The sequence below is a fragment of the Astatotilapia calliptera genome, chromosome 18 (assembly GCF_964374335.1).
Source record: "Astatotilapia calliptera chromosome 18, fAstCal68.1, whole genome shotgun sequence".
NCBI classification, from domain to species: Eukaryota; Metazoa; Chordata; class Actinopteri; order Cichliformes; family Cichlidae; genus Astatotilapia; species Astatotilapia calliptera.
In genome coordinates this window covers 4594882-4610475 of record NC_137439.1, presented here as the reverse complement: position 1 = coordinate 4610475, position 15594 = coordinate 4594882, and the positions used below count along the sequence as shown (strand labels likewise).

General features: G+C 41.5%; 2 protein-coding genes across 2 annotated transcripts in view; one reads left to right on the top strand and one right to left on the bottom strand.

Annotated features, from left to right (window-relative positions):
• The window catches only part of marchf11 (membrane-associated ring finger (C3HC4) 11), a 28326-nt gene extending 22200 nt beyond the window's left edge, over positions 1-6126 (top strand). The window contains exons 3-4 of the mRNA XM_026149326.2: positions 93-285; positions 3072-6126. Of these exons, the coding sequence (XP_026005111.1) occupies positions 93-285; positions 3072-3394 (516 nt within the window). The 3' untranslated portion in view covers positions 3395-6126. The remainder of the gene's footprint in view (positions 1-92; positions 286-3071) is intronic.
• A 3385-nt stretch (positions 6127-9511) lies between these two features.
• The window catches only part of myo10 (myosin X), a 122155-nt gene continuing 116072 nt past the window's right edge, over positions 9512-15594 (bottom strand). Inside the window, exons 29-41 of the mRNA XM_026149129.2 lie at positions 15370-15463; positions 14423-14478; positions 13884-14026; positions 13312-13503; positions 13071-13228; positions 12831-12954; positions 12384-12681; positions 12095-12302; positions 11288-11424; positions 11086-11206; positions 10456-10932; positions 10056-10247; positions 9512-9958 (exon numbers count right to left, since the gene is read on the bottom strand). Of these exons, the coding sequence (XP_026004914.2) occupies positions 9848-9958; positions 10056-10247; positions 10456-10932; positions 11086-11206; positions 11288-11424; positions 12095-12302; positions 12384-12681; positions 12831-12954; positions 13071-13228; positions 13312-13503; positions 13884-14026; positions 14423-14478; positions 15370-15463 (2311 nt within the window). The 3' untranslated portion in view covers positions 9512-9847. The remainder of the gene's footprint in view (positions 9959-10055; positions 10248-10455; positions 10933-11085; positions 11207-11287; positions 11425-12094; positions 12303-12383; positions 12682-12830; positions 12955-13070; positions 13229-13311; positions 13504-13883; positions 14027-14422; positions 14479-15369; positions 15464-15594) is intronic.

Here is a 15594-nt window from a genome sequence, read left to right as displayed (position 1 = left end):
GATCTTACTTTATCTTAACTCTTGCTAAAATATAAACAAAGTCTTTAAAGTCAAAGTGTGTATTTAATGTATTGCCTCTGTTCTTTGTGCAGTGGCAGTCCATCACCATTACCCTGGTGGAGAAGGTGCAGATCATTGCGGTGTTCCTGGGCTCTCTCTTCCTTGTAGCCAGCATCTCCTGGCTGCTCTGGTCGGCGCTCAGCCCTCAGGCCACCTGGCAGCGTCGCGATGTCCTCTTCCAGATCTGCTACGGCATGTATGGCTTCATGGACCTGGTCTGTGTAGGTGAGAATGGGCATGCGGCTGCACACCAAACACCTGTGCTTTGTTGATGTGGCTGACTCTCTGTCGTGGCAATGTGTAACTTTTAGGAAATTCCCTGAAACTCAGACGTGGATGTATCTGACTTTTTGACAAAGGCATGACACCACAAGGCAACAATTCTAGTTTCAAGCAGAGCATTTGATCTCAAATGTACTTGTATAACAAAAATTCCTAAACATAGGCCTAAATTTCAGTGCTTAAAATCAGTGTCTTTATAAACTCATTCCTCAGATATGCTCTTAAACGTGTTTAGCTGTTCTGAGGACAGAGTGAGGGGGTGGTTGGCTGAGGGCAACAGAGCTAGAAAGTACAGTCAGTACTCAGTGCTCAGGTCTCCTCTCACCTCTGCAAAGCTGGACGATCACAACGTGAAGTGAGTGTGGAAAGTCTGAGAAATGATTCCCCCTATGAGTCAGAGCTGTTGGGTTTTTGTTATCCAACCATCCAATATACACGTTGGACAGACCATAAATCCTTCCTAAGACTCCAAGATCCACTTTACACTTCACGGACAGTGTATGATCTCGGGCAAAAAAATACTGCATTGTGCTTTGAGGTTATCGACTAAAGTATGAACAGCCTTGGAACCACAGTTTAGTGATCAGTTCAGTATTTTAGCAAATATTTCTTTGCCATCTTAAAGATTTTCTGTCAAATAGGATTATAAATAATATTTTTCTCAACATCTAAATTGGTTGAAAAGTAATTCCTAAAATAGGATATAATATGAAATTTCCCCTTGTGGGACTAATAAAGGTATATCAAAATAGGATATGATACATGCACATCTACACCAGAAAATGGGACAGGTGCTGTGCTGAAATATGAGTCAATACGTGGGAAAAGAAAAATAACAGCTTGCACACTGCAGATCTCTAGTTTGCTTATTTATTGCATCGTGGTACCAAAACTTTAATAATTTTTCATGTACTGAAAAGTAATTACAAAATGAAAAGTTGTGCAGGGACTTGGTGTCTGTCTTTCTTGGACTTCTTTAGTACAAATAAAGTTTTTATTCAATAATTATTTTATATTAGCATTTCATAAACAAAAACAAAATGAAAGAAATAAAACATTTAGGCTTGTGAGAAGAGGAAGACATGAAAGCCATTTAATCGCTAAGAGATTCAAAATGACAGTGTCTTTCTGCGGAGACCATGAGTCACTGTACTGAATGAGTGTCAGTACGTATACATGAGCGCAGGTCTGATAATATGATTGTAAAATTGGTCACTGTGGTGTGTGTCATGGACAATCGGTGGTTGGCAGAGAAGTCCAACAATAGAAGACCGTTTAGGTTCAGATCAGGCAGGCTGCTGAAGTTTCCCAGTAGCTTAATGGAGTCATCCAAGAGCCTTCTTCAGTTACCAGTTCAGTCCAGTTGTCTCCTTTTTTCAAGCCCTTAAGACTACGGTGATCTGGATGACAGAGAACTAACACAGACACATGAACGGGTTGTTTAAATGATCGTTCTTGGTCTGTTGTACGTTGAAACTGTGTCATCATGTGTTTATATACGATGCAGTTTTTTGCCATCATACTTGTGTCAGTTTTGACTGGTGAGATAATGTCGATGCTCCGCCCTTGCAGGTTTGCAGGACATAAATGACTGTAAATGATCTTTTTAGCAGTCGGTGCTACAAATTAGTTTCACAAATATGAAAGGTTTCTAAGATTAGCAGTCTAAAAGTTCATCTCTCAGAATAATGCTGGACCTCTTTATAATTTATGGTGCCAAGAAAATAATGCACTCCTGTGTTTTTGATTCATTCACAGTCAGTTTCATGCTATCTCATAATAGTACTGAGCATATCCAAGGGAGTATTTCTCTTCAGTCTTTTGTTGTAGCCATGTTAGCAGACTGAACCTTTCCAACACTGATTTCTTGACAACCGCTCGCTGTTGTCAAGAAATGTCACAGCCACCTTAGGTTGGGTTACACAATAAATCACTAGAAAAAACAACAACATAAAATACCACCTTCTGAGCAGACAGTACAAACACTAAAAAGGTTTTTATGTATTTTTCCAATTTAGGGAGGCAGGGTATCCCTAAATTTGTCACTCATCTACCACTCCACTGGGGTTTTTTGTCAGTGGAGCATACAGAAAATCCATTTCCCTTCAGATTTCCTCTAACATGCATATAAAAAGCCACGTTCAGCCTTTAAAATCAACAAAGGCTTTGGTGTTACTCTAGATCCACACACAAAAAATAAAACAGCTTTCTCAGCAAATAGTTTATAGATGTTGTTGGAAGAGAAGGAGAGAAGGGCAACTTTAAAGTGAGGAAAGATGAAATATGTAAGAGGAAACAAAAAGACAAAATACTTGCAAAATATTTTATATCTGTCTGTGCAGGTTAACAGTCATCCAGGTCGTGGTAGTTCTATGTGCTCAAGTTGAAGGCAACTGGACTACTTTTTAAGTTGGTGAAGACATTTAAGAATTCGCACCTTGGCTCACGTGACCATAATGGCTCACATGATTACCAGGTAGATCGACAGCACTCAGGACAGTCAGCAAGGCACCAACACCACTACAGTTTGAATATGTGGGACTTCCCATCAGCTGCTAGAGCTTTCAGATGAGAGGTGAAATGTCTTCAACTACTTGGAAAAGAAATCGAGTTGCCTTCAATTCAAGCACTTAGAAAACCTTACAGTAAAGATTTCCTGAAAGTTGGTCATAACAAACTGCCTAAAATCAAAATTCCTATAAATGTGTCAATTGCTGTCATCATAACAGGCTTGATCATCCACGAGGGGGCAGCAGTGTACAACGTGTTTCTGCGCTGGCGAGCAGTGAACCTCCACTGGGATGTTCAAAGCTATGACAAGACCAAGGACATGGAGGACACAAGCACTGGTCACTCTTCGCTGGCCCCCAGGACACTTTGGTTGCCTTTGGCCACTTTTGGGCCCAGCGGCCCCTTACACCCAACCCAGCTGGGATCACATCCATGGACTTGCCTGTGTTTGGCACCCTTTTGCCACAGAATGGTAGCCCGAAACAACCTCAGCCAGGACAGTGATTCGGGAGAGGTTGTCATTCGTGTAACATCGGTATAAACTCCAAGCAGTATTTGTGGAGAGACGAAGCATCTGATGGGTTACATCTGGGAGTTACAGTCTGAGCTGTGCTGCAAAGTTGTTTTGTTGCAGATTTTTTTCCGTAACTTAATACTTTTAATTATTTGAACTGTGTGTGCTGTCTGGGGCTGGTCCTCAAACCAATCTAATACCTTCAGTAACTCACATTTTTGTGTTGGTGCCTTTGTTTTTACTCTGAGATATAACACTGTTTATTTTGTGACAGAGACATGAGCCACCCTCACATAAATCTTTTTTTTTTGTAGTTTTCCTTTTAAACTGTTGTGTGGCACTCATGTCATGTGGAATTGAAGGAAGTGATGGGATTATCCAGATTACAAATCTAAGGCACAACATCAGACATGGTGTAGGATCACAGGGTTGCCTGTTCAAGGTTGAGGAATACTGTACACAGCCAATATCCTCTCTCTCTCTCGCTCTCATATATCTCTGCTCTAATGTGGCATAGAGACAGTATGGTGTCATAGTCTCAAGCCACCCTTAATTTCATTAGGTTTTGTTAGGAAAATGTGAAATAAGTGTAGCGATTTATTCAAATAAGTGCAAACATAGATGGAAATACAGGATATAAGGCAAAAAACCCCAAAAACAAAACATATTTTCTACAATTCTAACAAGCTTGAAAGTCAATAATTGGTTTGACATTTCTTTTTCAACACAGCCAGAACTTTCTTAGACAAGCTTACTTACCTCTTGTAATTTCTTTAAGGAGCATTCAGCAGTAGTTCTCCAGACTTCTGGAAAAGCCATTCAAAGTTCTTCTTTGGATGTTGGCTGTCTTTTTGTTCCATTTACTCTGATGATTCAACGTTGCTTCAATAATGTTGAAGTCAAGGCTCTGGGGAGGTCAGTCCATGACTGACAGTGTTGGCAGTGTGTCTGAAAATGATCAGAAGCTTTGTGGGTGGCATTCATGGTGAATTAAAATCTGATGGTAGACTTCTATACATTTAGAAAACATCCCCCAAGAACACCGGCTGAAATTCAGCCCCAAATTATGACAGAGCCTCCACCATGATTTCCAGACGGCTATAGACGCCCTTGTAAATATTGAATGATTTGAAACAAACATTTTACATTTAAAACTCAAAAAGAACTGATGCCACTGACTTCCAGTCCAGTTCTTGTGTAATTTTCATTCCTCAGCCTTTCCTCCCTGTTTTTGGCTTTCAGATACTGTTCGTCTGCTGTATATAGATTTTTTTCTGCAACTTATTCTTTTGTCCTCCATTTTTCTCAGTTTTCTCAAATTTCTTCAAAATTTGAGGAAAAATTGCTGAGATAGACCAAATTATCAACTAATAGGCGTTGATCAGACTGAAGACAAAGTGAATTTTATGAACTTTTTTCGAGAAGCAAGTCTTCCAATATGGGAGCCATATGGGCATCACCCTCTCTTTATTTCCTTTTCTTCTTCTTGGGTCGGCTATTTTTGGACACACTGTCAGCTGCTGAAAATCAGTGTTACAATTTACTGTTATTACGAATTACGAATTATTTAAAAGTGTTATATTGTTAATGCATCATTGCAGGACTGCTAACACAAAAGTGTTCTAGGTTCAGAGCTGTACTTAGGAATGATGTATAGCTTTTAATTTTAAGCAGGGTCTCTGAGCTTTGTAACTATACAACCAGATGTCCTGCTTTATGTTTTATGCCGATAAAAGGATTTGACAGACAGGGATGCAGGAATTATGACACATTTCATATGAGCACAAAAACCTGATGTCAAAATGATATTGAAAAAAATGATCCAGCAAACATTTAATGCTGGTTAAGGATGTGATTCTTGCTTTGGGTATAAGAGGTCCAAATCCTGGATGAGCCCCCATGATGTTACTCTCAGTCCTAGAAGAATCATGGGTGTAGCATAAAAAGTGAAAAGAAGCATTTTTCACCAATCTAAAGGACTGAAGAGTGCCACGGCAGAATTGCACTCCAGAAAGAAGAGATTTATTTATCTATTAATGTAGACAATATCAGGGTGTGCACGAGGCCAAAGAAAAAGAAAAATGCTTCCCACACCTATGCTTCCTGGAGGGAATGTCCAAGATAATGTCCATAGAAATGGCTTTCTATGCTTATCGATTCTTAGGAGGAAGGAGGAGAGAGGTCAGCCTAATAGGTCTCTAATTTAAAGGAGCTACCATCAGTCTCCCGTCCAATCACCAGGTGCCACATAGAAGTCAACATAATGGGTAAGCAGAAATGGTTGGACCCAGGGATGAAGGGGCAGACACCCAATGTACATAAACACAATTTAAATTATGACATGGGGCCATAACGTGACCCCCCCGATCCCCCTTTTTTAGATTTCATTGTCATTCATAACATTTCCAGTGCTGGTATAAGCTGGCAAAGTGACATCTGTTCAGCATGGCAGTTTGCCTCAAAGGACTGATCCTCAGATGGTTTGTGCCAGTATAAATATAGCTATTGGAAATTGTGTTTTTCCCTGTCTGTAAACCATTCTTTTGAGCTTCCATGAGCCCTGTGATGTTTGGGCCATGGGCTAATCTGTTCTTGACCTACGAGTCATTTACTTTTTTTGGTGCCTTAGGAGGCTGGGTGTCGACGTTGCAATGCGCAGCACAGAAATGACTTGAATGTGACTTTTGCTGTTGGCTGTATTTCTATTTGTTTTGACTGTAACATGGATGTAATGTATAAAGAATATTTATAGATACAAAGCTGTGCGAGTTATTTGCCCAACGTCATATTGGTTTTGAGTATCTGCTGCAGGATGCTACGTGTGTGGCATCGTTACAGGAGATGAAGTCAAACCCCCAGTGATGAAAGGTATCATTTTTGCTCATCTAGACCAAAGAACACTACTGCATATTATCACAGAAATTTTATTTATGACAGCTGGGCTGGTGACATCCATGGGAACACTGATCAGACAGTGTAACATCAATAAACCTAGGTGGCGAAATATCAGACATTCGTCACTTAAGTACAGATACTGGTGTTGAAATAATAGCAGTCTTTACTCAAGTAAAAGTGAAAAAGTACAAGCTCAGAAATGTACTTGAAGTCAAACTAAAACTAAAAAGCAGTAACTTAACATTGACCATGAACAGCACAGCTGCTCTGCCCCACTCCAACTTAGTGCATTGCTGTAAACTTTACCACAGTTAGCAAAATTAGGTGTGTAACAAACTACACAAACATTTAGTGTTAGCTGATATTGAGCTGTGAGAAATGTTGCATTTTAAATTACCTGTCACTTAAATTTTTTTTACTCCATTTATGCTTCTGCAGTGTGAGCTACATGCTGAAGAACTATGACCACAACTAACTGACTTCTGCAACAAAAGCGCTGTTCCAGATTGCTCTTGTTAGGTATGTGTTTAATACTGATCTTATCTCTCTATCTACATAGATATATAGATACATACATATATAGCGAGCTAGCAGCTGGATAGCGTAGTGGTAAGACTACACGCCTTTGGAGTGGAAGCCGCAAGTTCGATTCAACATTTGGCTCTCACAGCTACAGATTGACAAGGTACAACACACATACTACGTCAAGGGGGAGCCAGGACCACAGGTCAGGGGGGGAGATGTTGTCATCACCCCCAACCAAGATTAGGAATCAAGGTGGTGGAAGTTGAGTGTAAGAGGAAGTGACTTGACTGGTTAGTGAAGTTAAGTACCCTTGAGATCAACTAGAGGATGTGAGATATATACATGGTGATGATAAGTAGAAAGGAAAAAAAGTAGCTGTTGGTGAGGTGTATTTGTTTGTGGCCTTTTTTAGGTTCTTGGATGTGTGTCCAGCAGCTTTAGCCGTTGGTTGTCACATTAACTTTCTTAAACGAAACCTTTTTTTTAATAGTCAGGAAAAACAAAACGGTAACTTGAGACCAAAAGTGTAGCGATTTATTGTTAGAGTCATCAGTTCAGCACATAACACTAATTACAGCTAGGAGGAAACCCCCCCCACAAAACATTGTGTCAAAGATCCACTGTCAGATAGTTGTTTAGAGAAAAATACAAGATTTGTTAGCTTGGGAAAACTGCCATCTGATCAGGATTCAGGAGAAAAAAAATAGAAGGCAAAGACTTACAATATAAAATGTACAGCCACATGATTAAAGTATATATAACATTGCACATATACCAAAAAAAGAACCCACACATGAAAAAAAAAAAAGTGTACATCATATACAACAAGGCACTGTGGAGGAAACCTGCACACGCATCTTTGGATGGATCTGCCGCCCGCGGAGGTCCAGTGAAACGTTTTTAGGAATGTTACACTGCAAACAGTCCAACTGAACAAGCCATTCAAGCTAAATCGTGACAGATTACACTGAAATACAACGATTAATTCTTATGTCTATTATGTAATAGACACATCATGTAATAGCTTTTTGAATTTGTAAGTGCTTTTGGTAGACAGGCAGCAGACAGAAAAAATATCTACATCTTCTTATTTCACGTTTTTAAAAAATGTATTCCAATATTTCCTCTTTTCTACCCCCCAAAGAACCAATTTACATTTTAAGTTCAGGTTGTTCTAAAGGGAAAGATGGTGTTGCAGTTCACATTTGTTGCCAGCAGATGTCAACGTGGATCAGAAAGAGACGTAAAAGATTGTCTGACATCAAATTACCCATCTGCAAATATTTTATTATACATAGCTTTTTTCTTTTTTTCTTTCCCAACAGCAAAAAAGAAAGAAAGAAAGAAAGAAAAAGGGTTTGGAGAAAAAGATAAAAACAACTGCATGTATATGTCCAATATTGTCAACGCAACATTGTCAGTAAGACTCACGTACTCGGGTACATTTGCAAACGTTCAATTAGTCAATGATCCAGGCTGCTGCCCTATATCAGTATCTTTAATATTATAAACAATTTACGCCTCAATTCATTTAGTTTCTCACAACTGACAGATTTAAAAACCCTTGAATGACGTCCATTGGTGGTCAGAGTTTGCAGTGCACAAATACATTGGCAGTTAAAGGGAAATGTGTGTGGGAGCACCTTTCAGATTCAGGCTACACAGGAACGAGTGTGGCACCAATAAAGGCTAAATCTGATTAGATATCATCCTGCTTCAGTTGGAACAGGCACTTTGTATCGTAAGCAAAACAATCAGTCACAAACGTAAAGGTACAGTTGCATCTTATTTACAGTGAACAGGAAAAGGTCAAGTCCCAGAGTTTCTCAAAGCAGAGGAAAAGGCTTGTAGGCTGTAGTTGTTTTTCCTCCGTCTTCTTTGCCTTTAATTTTTTTATACATTCGGACAGCCTGTAGACACTCTTCTTTTTTTCTAATAACATACTTCCTCGCACACACACACACACACACACACACACACACACGCTTACCAACCTCTGTGAGAAATCGACCCCTTCTGCAAAAACAGTCCCTGTAGGGCCTCAGAGGTTTACCATCGGACAGAAAATTAACTGTTTCTTTTCAAAACAAGACACATCCACCTTTTAGAAGCTGCATCTGACTTCATGAAGACTAATATAAAAATATGATTGTGTATAACCACCACCTAGTTTTCTTTGGTCTAAGAGACTGTGGTTTGTAATCAGAGTCTGGGGGTGAACGTCTGTCATGGTACACTTTGTACGCCTTGGGATTAACAGATTAAACTGATCCTTTGTTCTGTTTTCTCTAGTCAGTTTAGGAAGCTTAGCTAGAAGTCCCCTTTACTTTAATGTGGGGCAAAAATGTGCACTTGTTAGCTTATTTAAGAAAGTGAAGATTGTACACAACTTCCATCTTTAAAACAAAAACTTCATATTATGTTGGCTGAACAGAGGTGAATGTGACAAGGATGATAGTCCTTCAAGCATTTTATCACTTTATGAAAAATAGTAATTAACTTGTGGAATTTATAGGAGCAATTGATCTTAAGCCCTAAAGGATCTTAAATAAAAAAATAAAATAACACTGACAGCTGGCAGGCTTTGAGGGAAACCAATTAGAAGCTGCCCGCAGTTTGAGTCTTTTAAAGTCTGGTCCCTGCTCGTTATCACATATCTGTTGATTTAGATAACAAGAAGCATTCTCATGTTGCTTTCTCAGTCAACTTTTGGACTTCATTCTGTTTTCTTGAGTTTTATGGATAACTTTCCACCATGTTTGCTACAGAACTATCCACAGCCCTGTGCCTACATTTTATCGTGATGAATAAGGAGTGGATGTGTACTGTTTCTAAAAGAAACCAGGTCAAGATAAGTTGAGCTAGTTTACATTAAGAGCATATTGGGTTTTTTTAACTCTTTTTCCTCCAGCATTCAGAGTCAGTCTGACATGAAATGTATGAGCTGCTCTCTCCAGAGTGCAGAGGATGGGCGTCCATGCATGGCCGGCACCGGCCACGCTCGGCCCCCTGGCTGCACTCCTGCATGTGGCTGCGAGGCAGAGGGTGAAAGGGCGGAGTTCACCAGGTGCTACAGTGGCTGCCGTGGCTGCTGACGGACTGACAGTTGCTGTAGCGCTTCTTGACGATCATGCTGATGTAGGCTTTCATCAGCTTGGCGATGTCCATCACCTGCAGAGGAGAGGAGTAAATGTTGGTGTTGTATTTAATGACCTGCATTGAAATTATGGGGAGACCAGGAGTTATGACTGAGTGAGGATGTACACACCATTTGGGTTTCAAACACCAGCTCTCGGCCTTCCACGGTGATTTTGTAGGTGTTGGATAACGGAGCTCCGAAAGAGAGTATCTGTTCATACGGGAACACCTCCAGAGGCCACGGCTCCCCTCGCTTGTACACTGATATGGCCTCCCGGCTCACACCCAACCAGAGCTCGGAGGGGAACATGCCATCCCGGCACTGAAACAGCAAGCATGGAACATCAAAATCTCCTATCATTCCCTCTAAGATCAGTTTTGTTTAGAACTGGCAATAGATGACTTTAAACCAACCAAACAATCCCATGTTTCCACCTATGGCTGTGTAGCTGTCTTTATGGGAACATAACCATCCTTTATCATGGAGAACAAAGTTTTTGCTTAAACAGAAAAGTGATTTCTCTTCTCACCTCGACGTTGAACAAAGTGGATCCGTATCCCTGCCACTCCTTCACCAGCGCCATGTATTTGACCATTGCCTGTTCCTGGTTCATCCCCTGCAGCTTCTTCCACTTGTCCATCACGCTGGTTCTCACGGCCGCCGCCTCCTCCCTCATCCAGGCCTCCAGGCTGTTCTCTTCTTCAAGCTTCTGCCGACTCAGCGAGCTGCTCCTGAAACTCCGCCTCAGTGTCCCCTCCAGGAAACTCGAGCGTTTCCTCTCCGCCGTGCCTGAGCGGTCGGCCACCGAGCCGGTCCCCGGAGCGAATGTCTTGGCCGAGTTCTGCACCCGGGCCCGCAGTCGAGACATGGGGAACACCTGGGACATTTCAGGGATGGTGGACTGGGAGTTGTGATCACCCAGAAGGTACTGAAGTCTCAGAGCAGCCAGAAACTGAAGAGTCTCCTCAGGGGCCGGGTATTGACCACGAATCACAGCTTCATGGGCCTTTGAGGGAACACAGAGAAAATTATAGTTAAAACTATAAGATCTAAGCATTTTTTCTTTTTTAATTTCCACAAAAAATCTTTCCAAGTTCAGTCAGAATCAGCTACAAAAGTCTCCTAGTCCCATCCCCAGACAATGAGCCACGAGTCTGACCTGCTCGAACATAAAAGCAAACTCCACGCTGTCTTTGGGAACGTTGTCCGTGTCTAAGAAGCAGTAGAGTTTGAAGTAAAACTTCCATCCAGTGCTGCCTTCGTCTGGGCTTGCTGAAAGCCTGCAGACCACAGAGTGATTGTGTTAGCATTGGCCAGAAGACAAAAACATTTGCTTCAGAATCAAACATGGTGGGGCTTACTTTTCAAACTTGGCGAGCACGTCAGCCACCACAGTGCGGCTCTCGATGGCTTTCTCTGTGGTGTCGTTGTGTTCAAACAGGGCAAACATATTCCTGCTGTCCTCCATGGCCAGACCGCGGATCAGTTTCTCCACCACCTGACACACACGATGAGATACAACAGGGACACATGCAACTGGTTTTAAAACTGTAGATGAGATTAAAAAAAAAGAAAAAAAGCATGAATTCTTGTCTAAATTCCAGACATTTGGGACTGCCATTCAATAAAGGTGGAAAGTACAATTTCTATAACTATAAAATATTTAAAATGTCCTTTTAACAGGGTCTTAGCTCATCATATTATCCAGATTCTGATATTTTCTGCAGCATCAGAAAATAATAAATTCCAGCAAGCATGTCAGTGTATGAGCATTTAAGCCTGGATGCTTACACAGGCTCCAGGCCAAAAGAGCTGAATAAAAGCAGGATTTTATTGCTGTGACTGATGAATTAATTAATTGTTAATTAATTATTGTTAATTATTATTGAATAACAAATAAGGAAAATTGTAAGGAAAAAAGCAGAAGAGAAGAAGATAAGAAGCTCAGGCTGTTACAATACAAAGTCATTTTTAAAACAGCTGTCAATTCATTTTCAATTAAAATAGATGATTGACAATCATTTCAGCTCTGTATTTACTGTTGGGTTGTTCTGTTGGTACAAACATATCTTTTATACTGTGCTTAAATCATAAAAACTAGAGCTGAGTAAAAAGTACACTGTTTATTTGTATGCTTTGGCACATAACCCCGTTTTCCACAAACCTACCTCTCCTGCGGTGGTGTGCGAGTTGATGGTTATCTTGCAGGACCCTCCTCCGTGGCAGTGAACGGTGGTGCTCATGTCCTGTCGGGCCACGATGCAGCGGATCTCCTCCTGAGACGGCACGTTCTCTCTGGCTCGAGTCTTCCTCAATGAATCAGCGGCGAAGGCAGCATAACGATCCATCTCAGAGCCGGGAAACAGCTCGCGAGTCCTGCAGAGAGCAATTTGGAAATGGTCAGCTTGAGAGAATAAAAGTAATTTATCTATAAACATGTGGCAGCCTAGTGCACACCTCTTCAGGTGGAACTTGAGGTATCTAAGGATGCTCCTTGTCGGGACGAATGTGCAGGACATGCAGGCGAGGATCTTCCAGTTGCACAGGTTCCCAGGGCTGCCGGGCTGTGGCGGCCGTGTGGTCTGCTTGATGAGCTGGCAGTAGAGCTCATCTCGCAGTGGTTTGAGCTCCTGGCCCGTCTGCAGGATGCCCTGAATGATGGGCACGGGGTCAGCCACGCCCTCCAAATGCTGCAGCGAGCTGAACACCTTGAGGGCTTCATCCTGCAGGGTTGTGTAGCTTCTGCTTCTTGGAGCTGAGCAGGGAAGAAGTTGTGATTAAATCAGTACATATGGTACATTAATATCTTAACTAAAATGGTAAAAATGAGATACGTTAAAGACATTAGTACTAAGTTAGATTGTCAATCCCAATTTAATCCTATTCTGTCTCAGTGGTACTCACTGGTGAGATGAATGTCCCCGTAGGGCAGTGGCAGCAGCGGGGAATGCAGAGGGTGATGACTGTAGCGAAGGATCGGGTTCCTCTTGTAGATCTGCTCAACGACCTCCAAGTTCAGACAGTTCTCCTGCAAAGAGAAGAGGAGCTTGGGTTTAGTGCAGTGCTGATTATCTGAGGCTTTACTGGAAGGAAAGAATTAAAATGACCACTGACATCCATTTTTGCACTTTCAGAGTTTCCTACCTTGATGTCCTGGATGAGCTGCTGGGTGGGTGTGTCGATGGGAGCTTTGGTATCTATGACATTTTGGACGGAGTTGGCCCAGCGTGTGGCTTCAGTCAGCAGCTTGCAGTAGAGACGGTACGAGTGTTTACGGCCGTACACGATCACGTTCCAGTATCCTGACACGACAAGAGGGGCGGAGAGAAATTGAAGCTACTGGGTAGAGAATGAGTTGGCAGTTCTTGCCATTTTCTTCTCTTACCAGTCTCTTTGAAGACCTTCTCATCGGGCTGAACCACTGAGCAGAGGCTGTTCAGCACCAGCGTTCCCAGCTTGAGGGCATTACGCTCTGAGCTCTTATAGTAGTCCAGGGAATTGTGGGTAAGCAGGAACCAGCGCTTCTTCAGCTTCAGCGAAGCTTTGGTGCTGTTCTTCATCTCTTTGTGCAGCCAGCCTGGTGGGAAATAATTATTAAATAACTTTTTGTATTCTCTGGTTTCCTCTGAACTTTTCAAAACTATAAAAATGCAGAAAGGTCAAGCTTATTCTCTGTGAAAGAGCTTTATTACGGTTTTCTTTAATAACAGAGAAAATCAAACCTGCTTAAAACTGAGCGTTTGAAGCTTTTGCCTTACAGCTTCTACATATACACATTTGATTACTTGAATTATAACATTGATATGAGCACCCACCACTGGAGCTGTAGATATGACAGGGGAAACTTCTTTTATTTAAAATCTGATTTCCTAACCTGCAACTTTTAACCTGTAGTTAAAAATTTTAAACACAAATTAAAAAAGGAAAAACGGCCACGATAAACGAATCATTTGTCACCTCGGATGATGAACTCCTGTCCATCGACTCGGGTGTCTCCTTTGGAGCGCTGCAGCAGAGTGATCCAGTGGTGCATCTCCTCAGGCGTGTCAGCATTGCAGTGCAGCACTCGGTTCGCAGTGATCATGACGAAGGAGTTCGGCCTGTCGAAGTTCAGAAATTAATAAGACGACAGAAAGGAGATCAATAGTCTAACACCGTAATAGCTCTTGGGTGCACTTCTTGGATTAAGAGATACGAACTAAACTTTAATTTTGAACCAGACGACTAAGAAGAATTAAAGCTACTGACATAAAATAGCAGGAATTATATATTTGTCACATATAGGTTAGAACACAACAGAAGAAATACAGGACCAGAATGTACTGATCTAAAATGTTCCCCGTGTGAAGAAATGCAGCTGCTGAGGTGCTGAAACCCAACGGGCTTCACTCTGATGGCTTTTTTCCGACACCTTCTGGTTTCTTTGCTTTAGTCTTTGTCAAAGAAAATCCATATATATATGATGTGATGTTTGATGGTTTGATGTAGGTCCTCACCTCTCTGGATTATCTGAAGCACACACTGAATCGATCATCCCCACATCCAGCGTTCCCTGAGGAGACACACAGAGAGATGGAGGGAGGTTCACAAACAGTTTTCAGGGTGTGGATAATGAGTTTGACCTTCGCTGCACCGTGGAAACCAATTATCTCACACGCAAGCAGCAAGGCCTTCACTCACAGGTGCAACACTGAAAAAGCAGGTGGCATTTTCAGCACATCTGTGTCCTGTTACTTCAAAACAAAGCATTACAACAAAATGTAAAATTTAAAGAGGAGAACAAAAGAGGGTTGGGGTTAGGGTAGCATGAATGCTGGATGAAAGGCTCAGTGACAGATTTTGGGGCTTTTTTTCTAATTTTCAGTTTTTCCACCAGGTGCCATCCTCAGTATAATTCAGCTGCTTTTCTGTGAGCTTCTTGTCACACCAGCAGACAAACTCCAACTCCACAGCCTTTGCCTGCAGCTCAACTTGGAGCTTGTTCTGCTCTGGAAATCTGCTGAGAACTTCCACTCTAACCAGTTTGTCTTGAGAGCTGACTGGAGAGGCAGCTGATTATTACCATGTCATCTCTTTTCATAAAGTACACAATATCTCCAATTATTTATTAAATGGCCATTGCTATCCATTGTGGGGAAACCCAGAGCTATACATGCATATATTAACTATGTTTTTATTGCAGCTGGAATTTAAAGGAGGAAAAAATGCTACTAAGAGGTGAGGCATGAATAAGGAAATGGAGGAACATATATTAAAGGCTAACGTCCTCTCCTCGGTGTGAGACGAAGGTTTGTGTTATGGAAATCTGTTAAAGCAAAGTGCCGAACATTCTGCTGTTAGGACGACATTAAACGGCTGCATTTTGAAGACATTTATTTTCTTTAAACAGAAATGTTATTAGAACTCCATCTCCCAGAGTGCTTTGTTTCCTCACAGTACTCACCACAGCATTCTGGGGATTGGCCTGCTCATCGTGCATTTCTCTGATCTCCTGCTCTGTGGAGCCGTGGACCTGACTCAGCACGCTGAACCACTGACTGTAAACAAAGAGATCATAGAGAATAGAATAGCCCTTTATTGTCAGGACACAACATAAATAGTAGACAGCAGGAATAAATAGCAAACAGGTGAAAAAAATATAGAATCAAGAGAAATATAGAATATATTT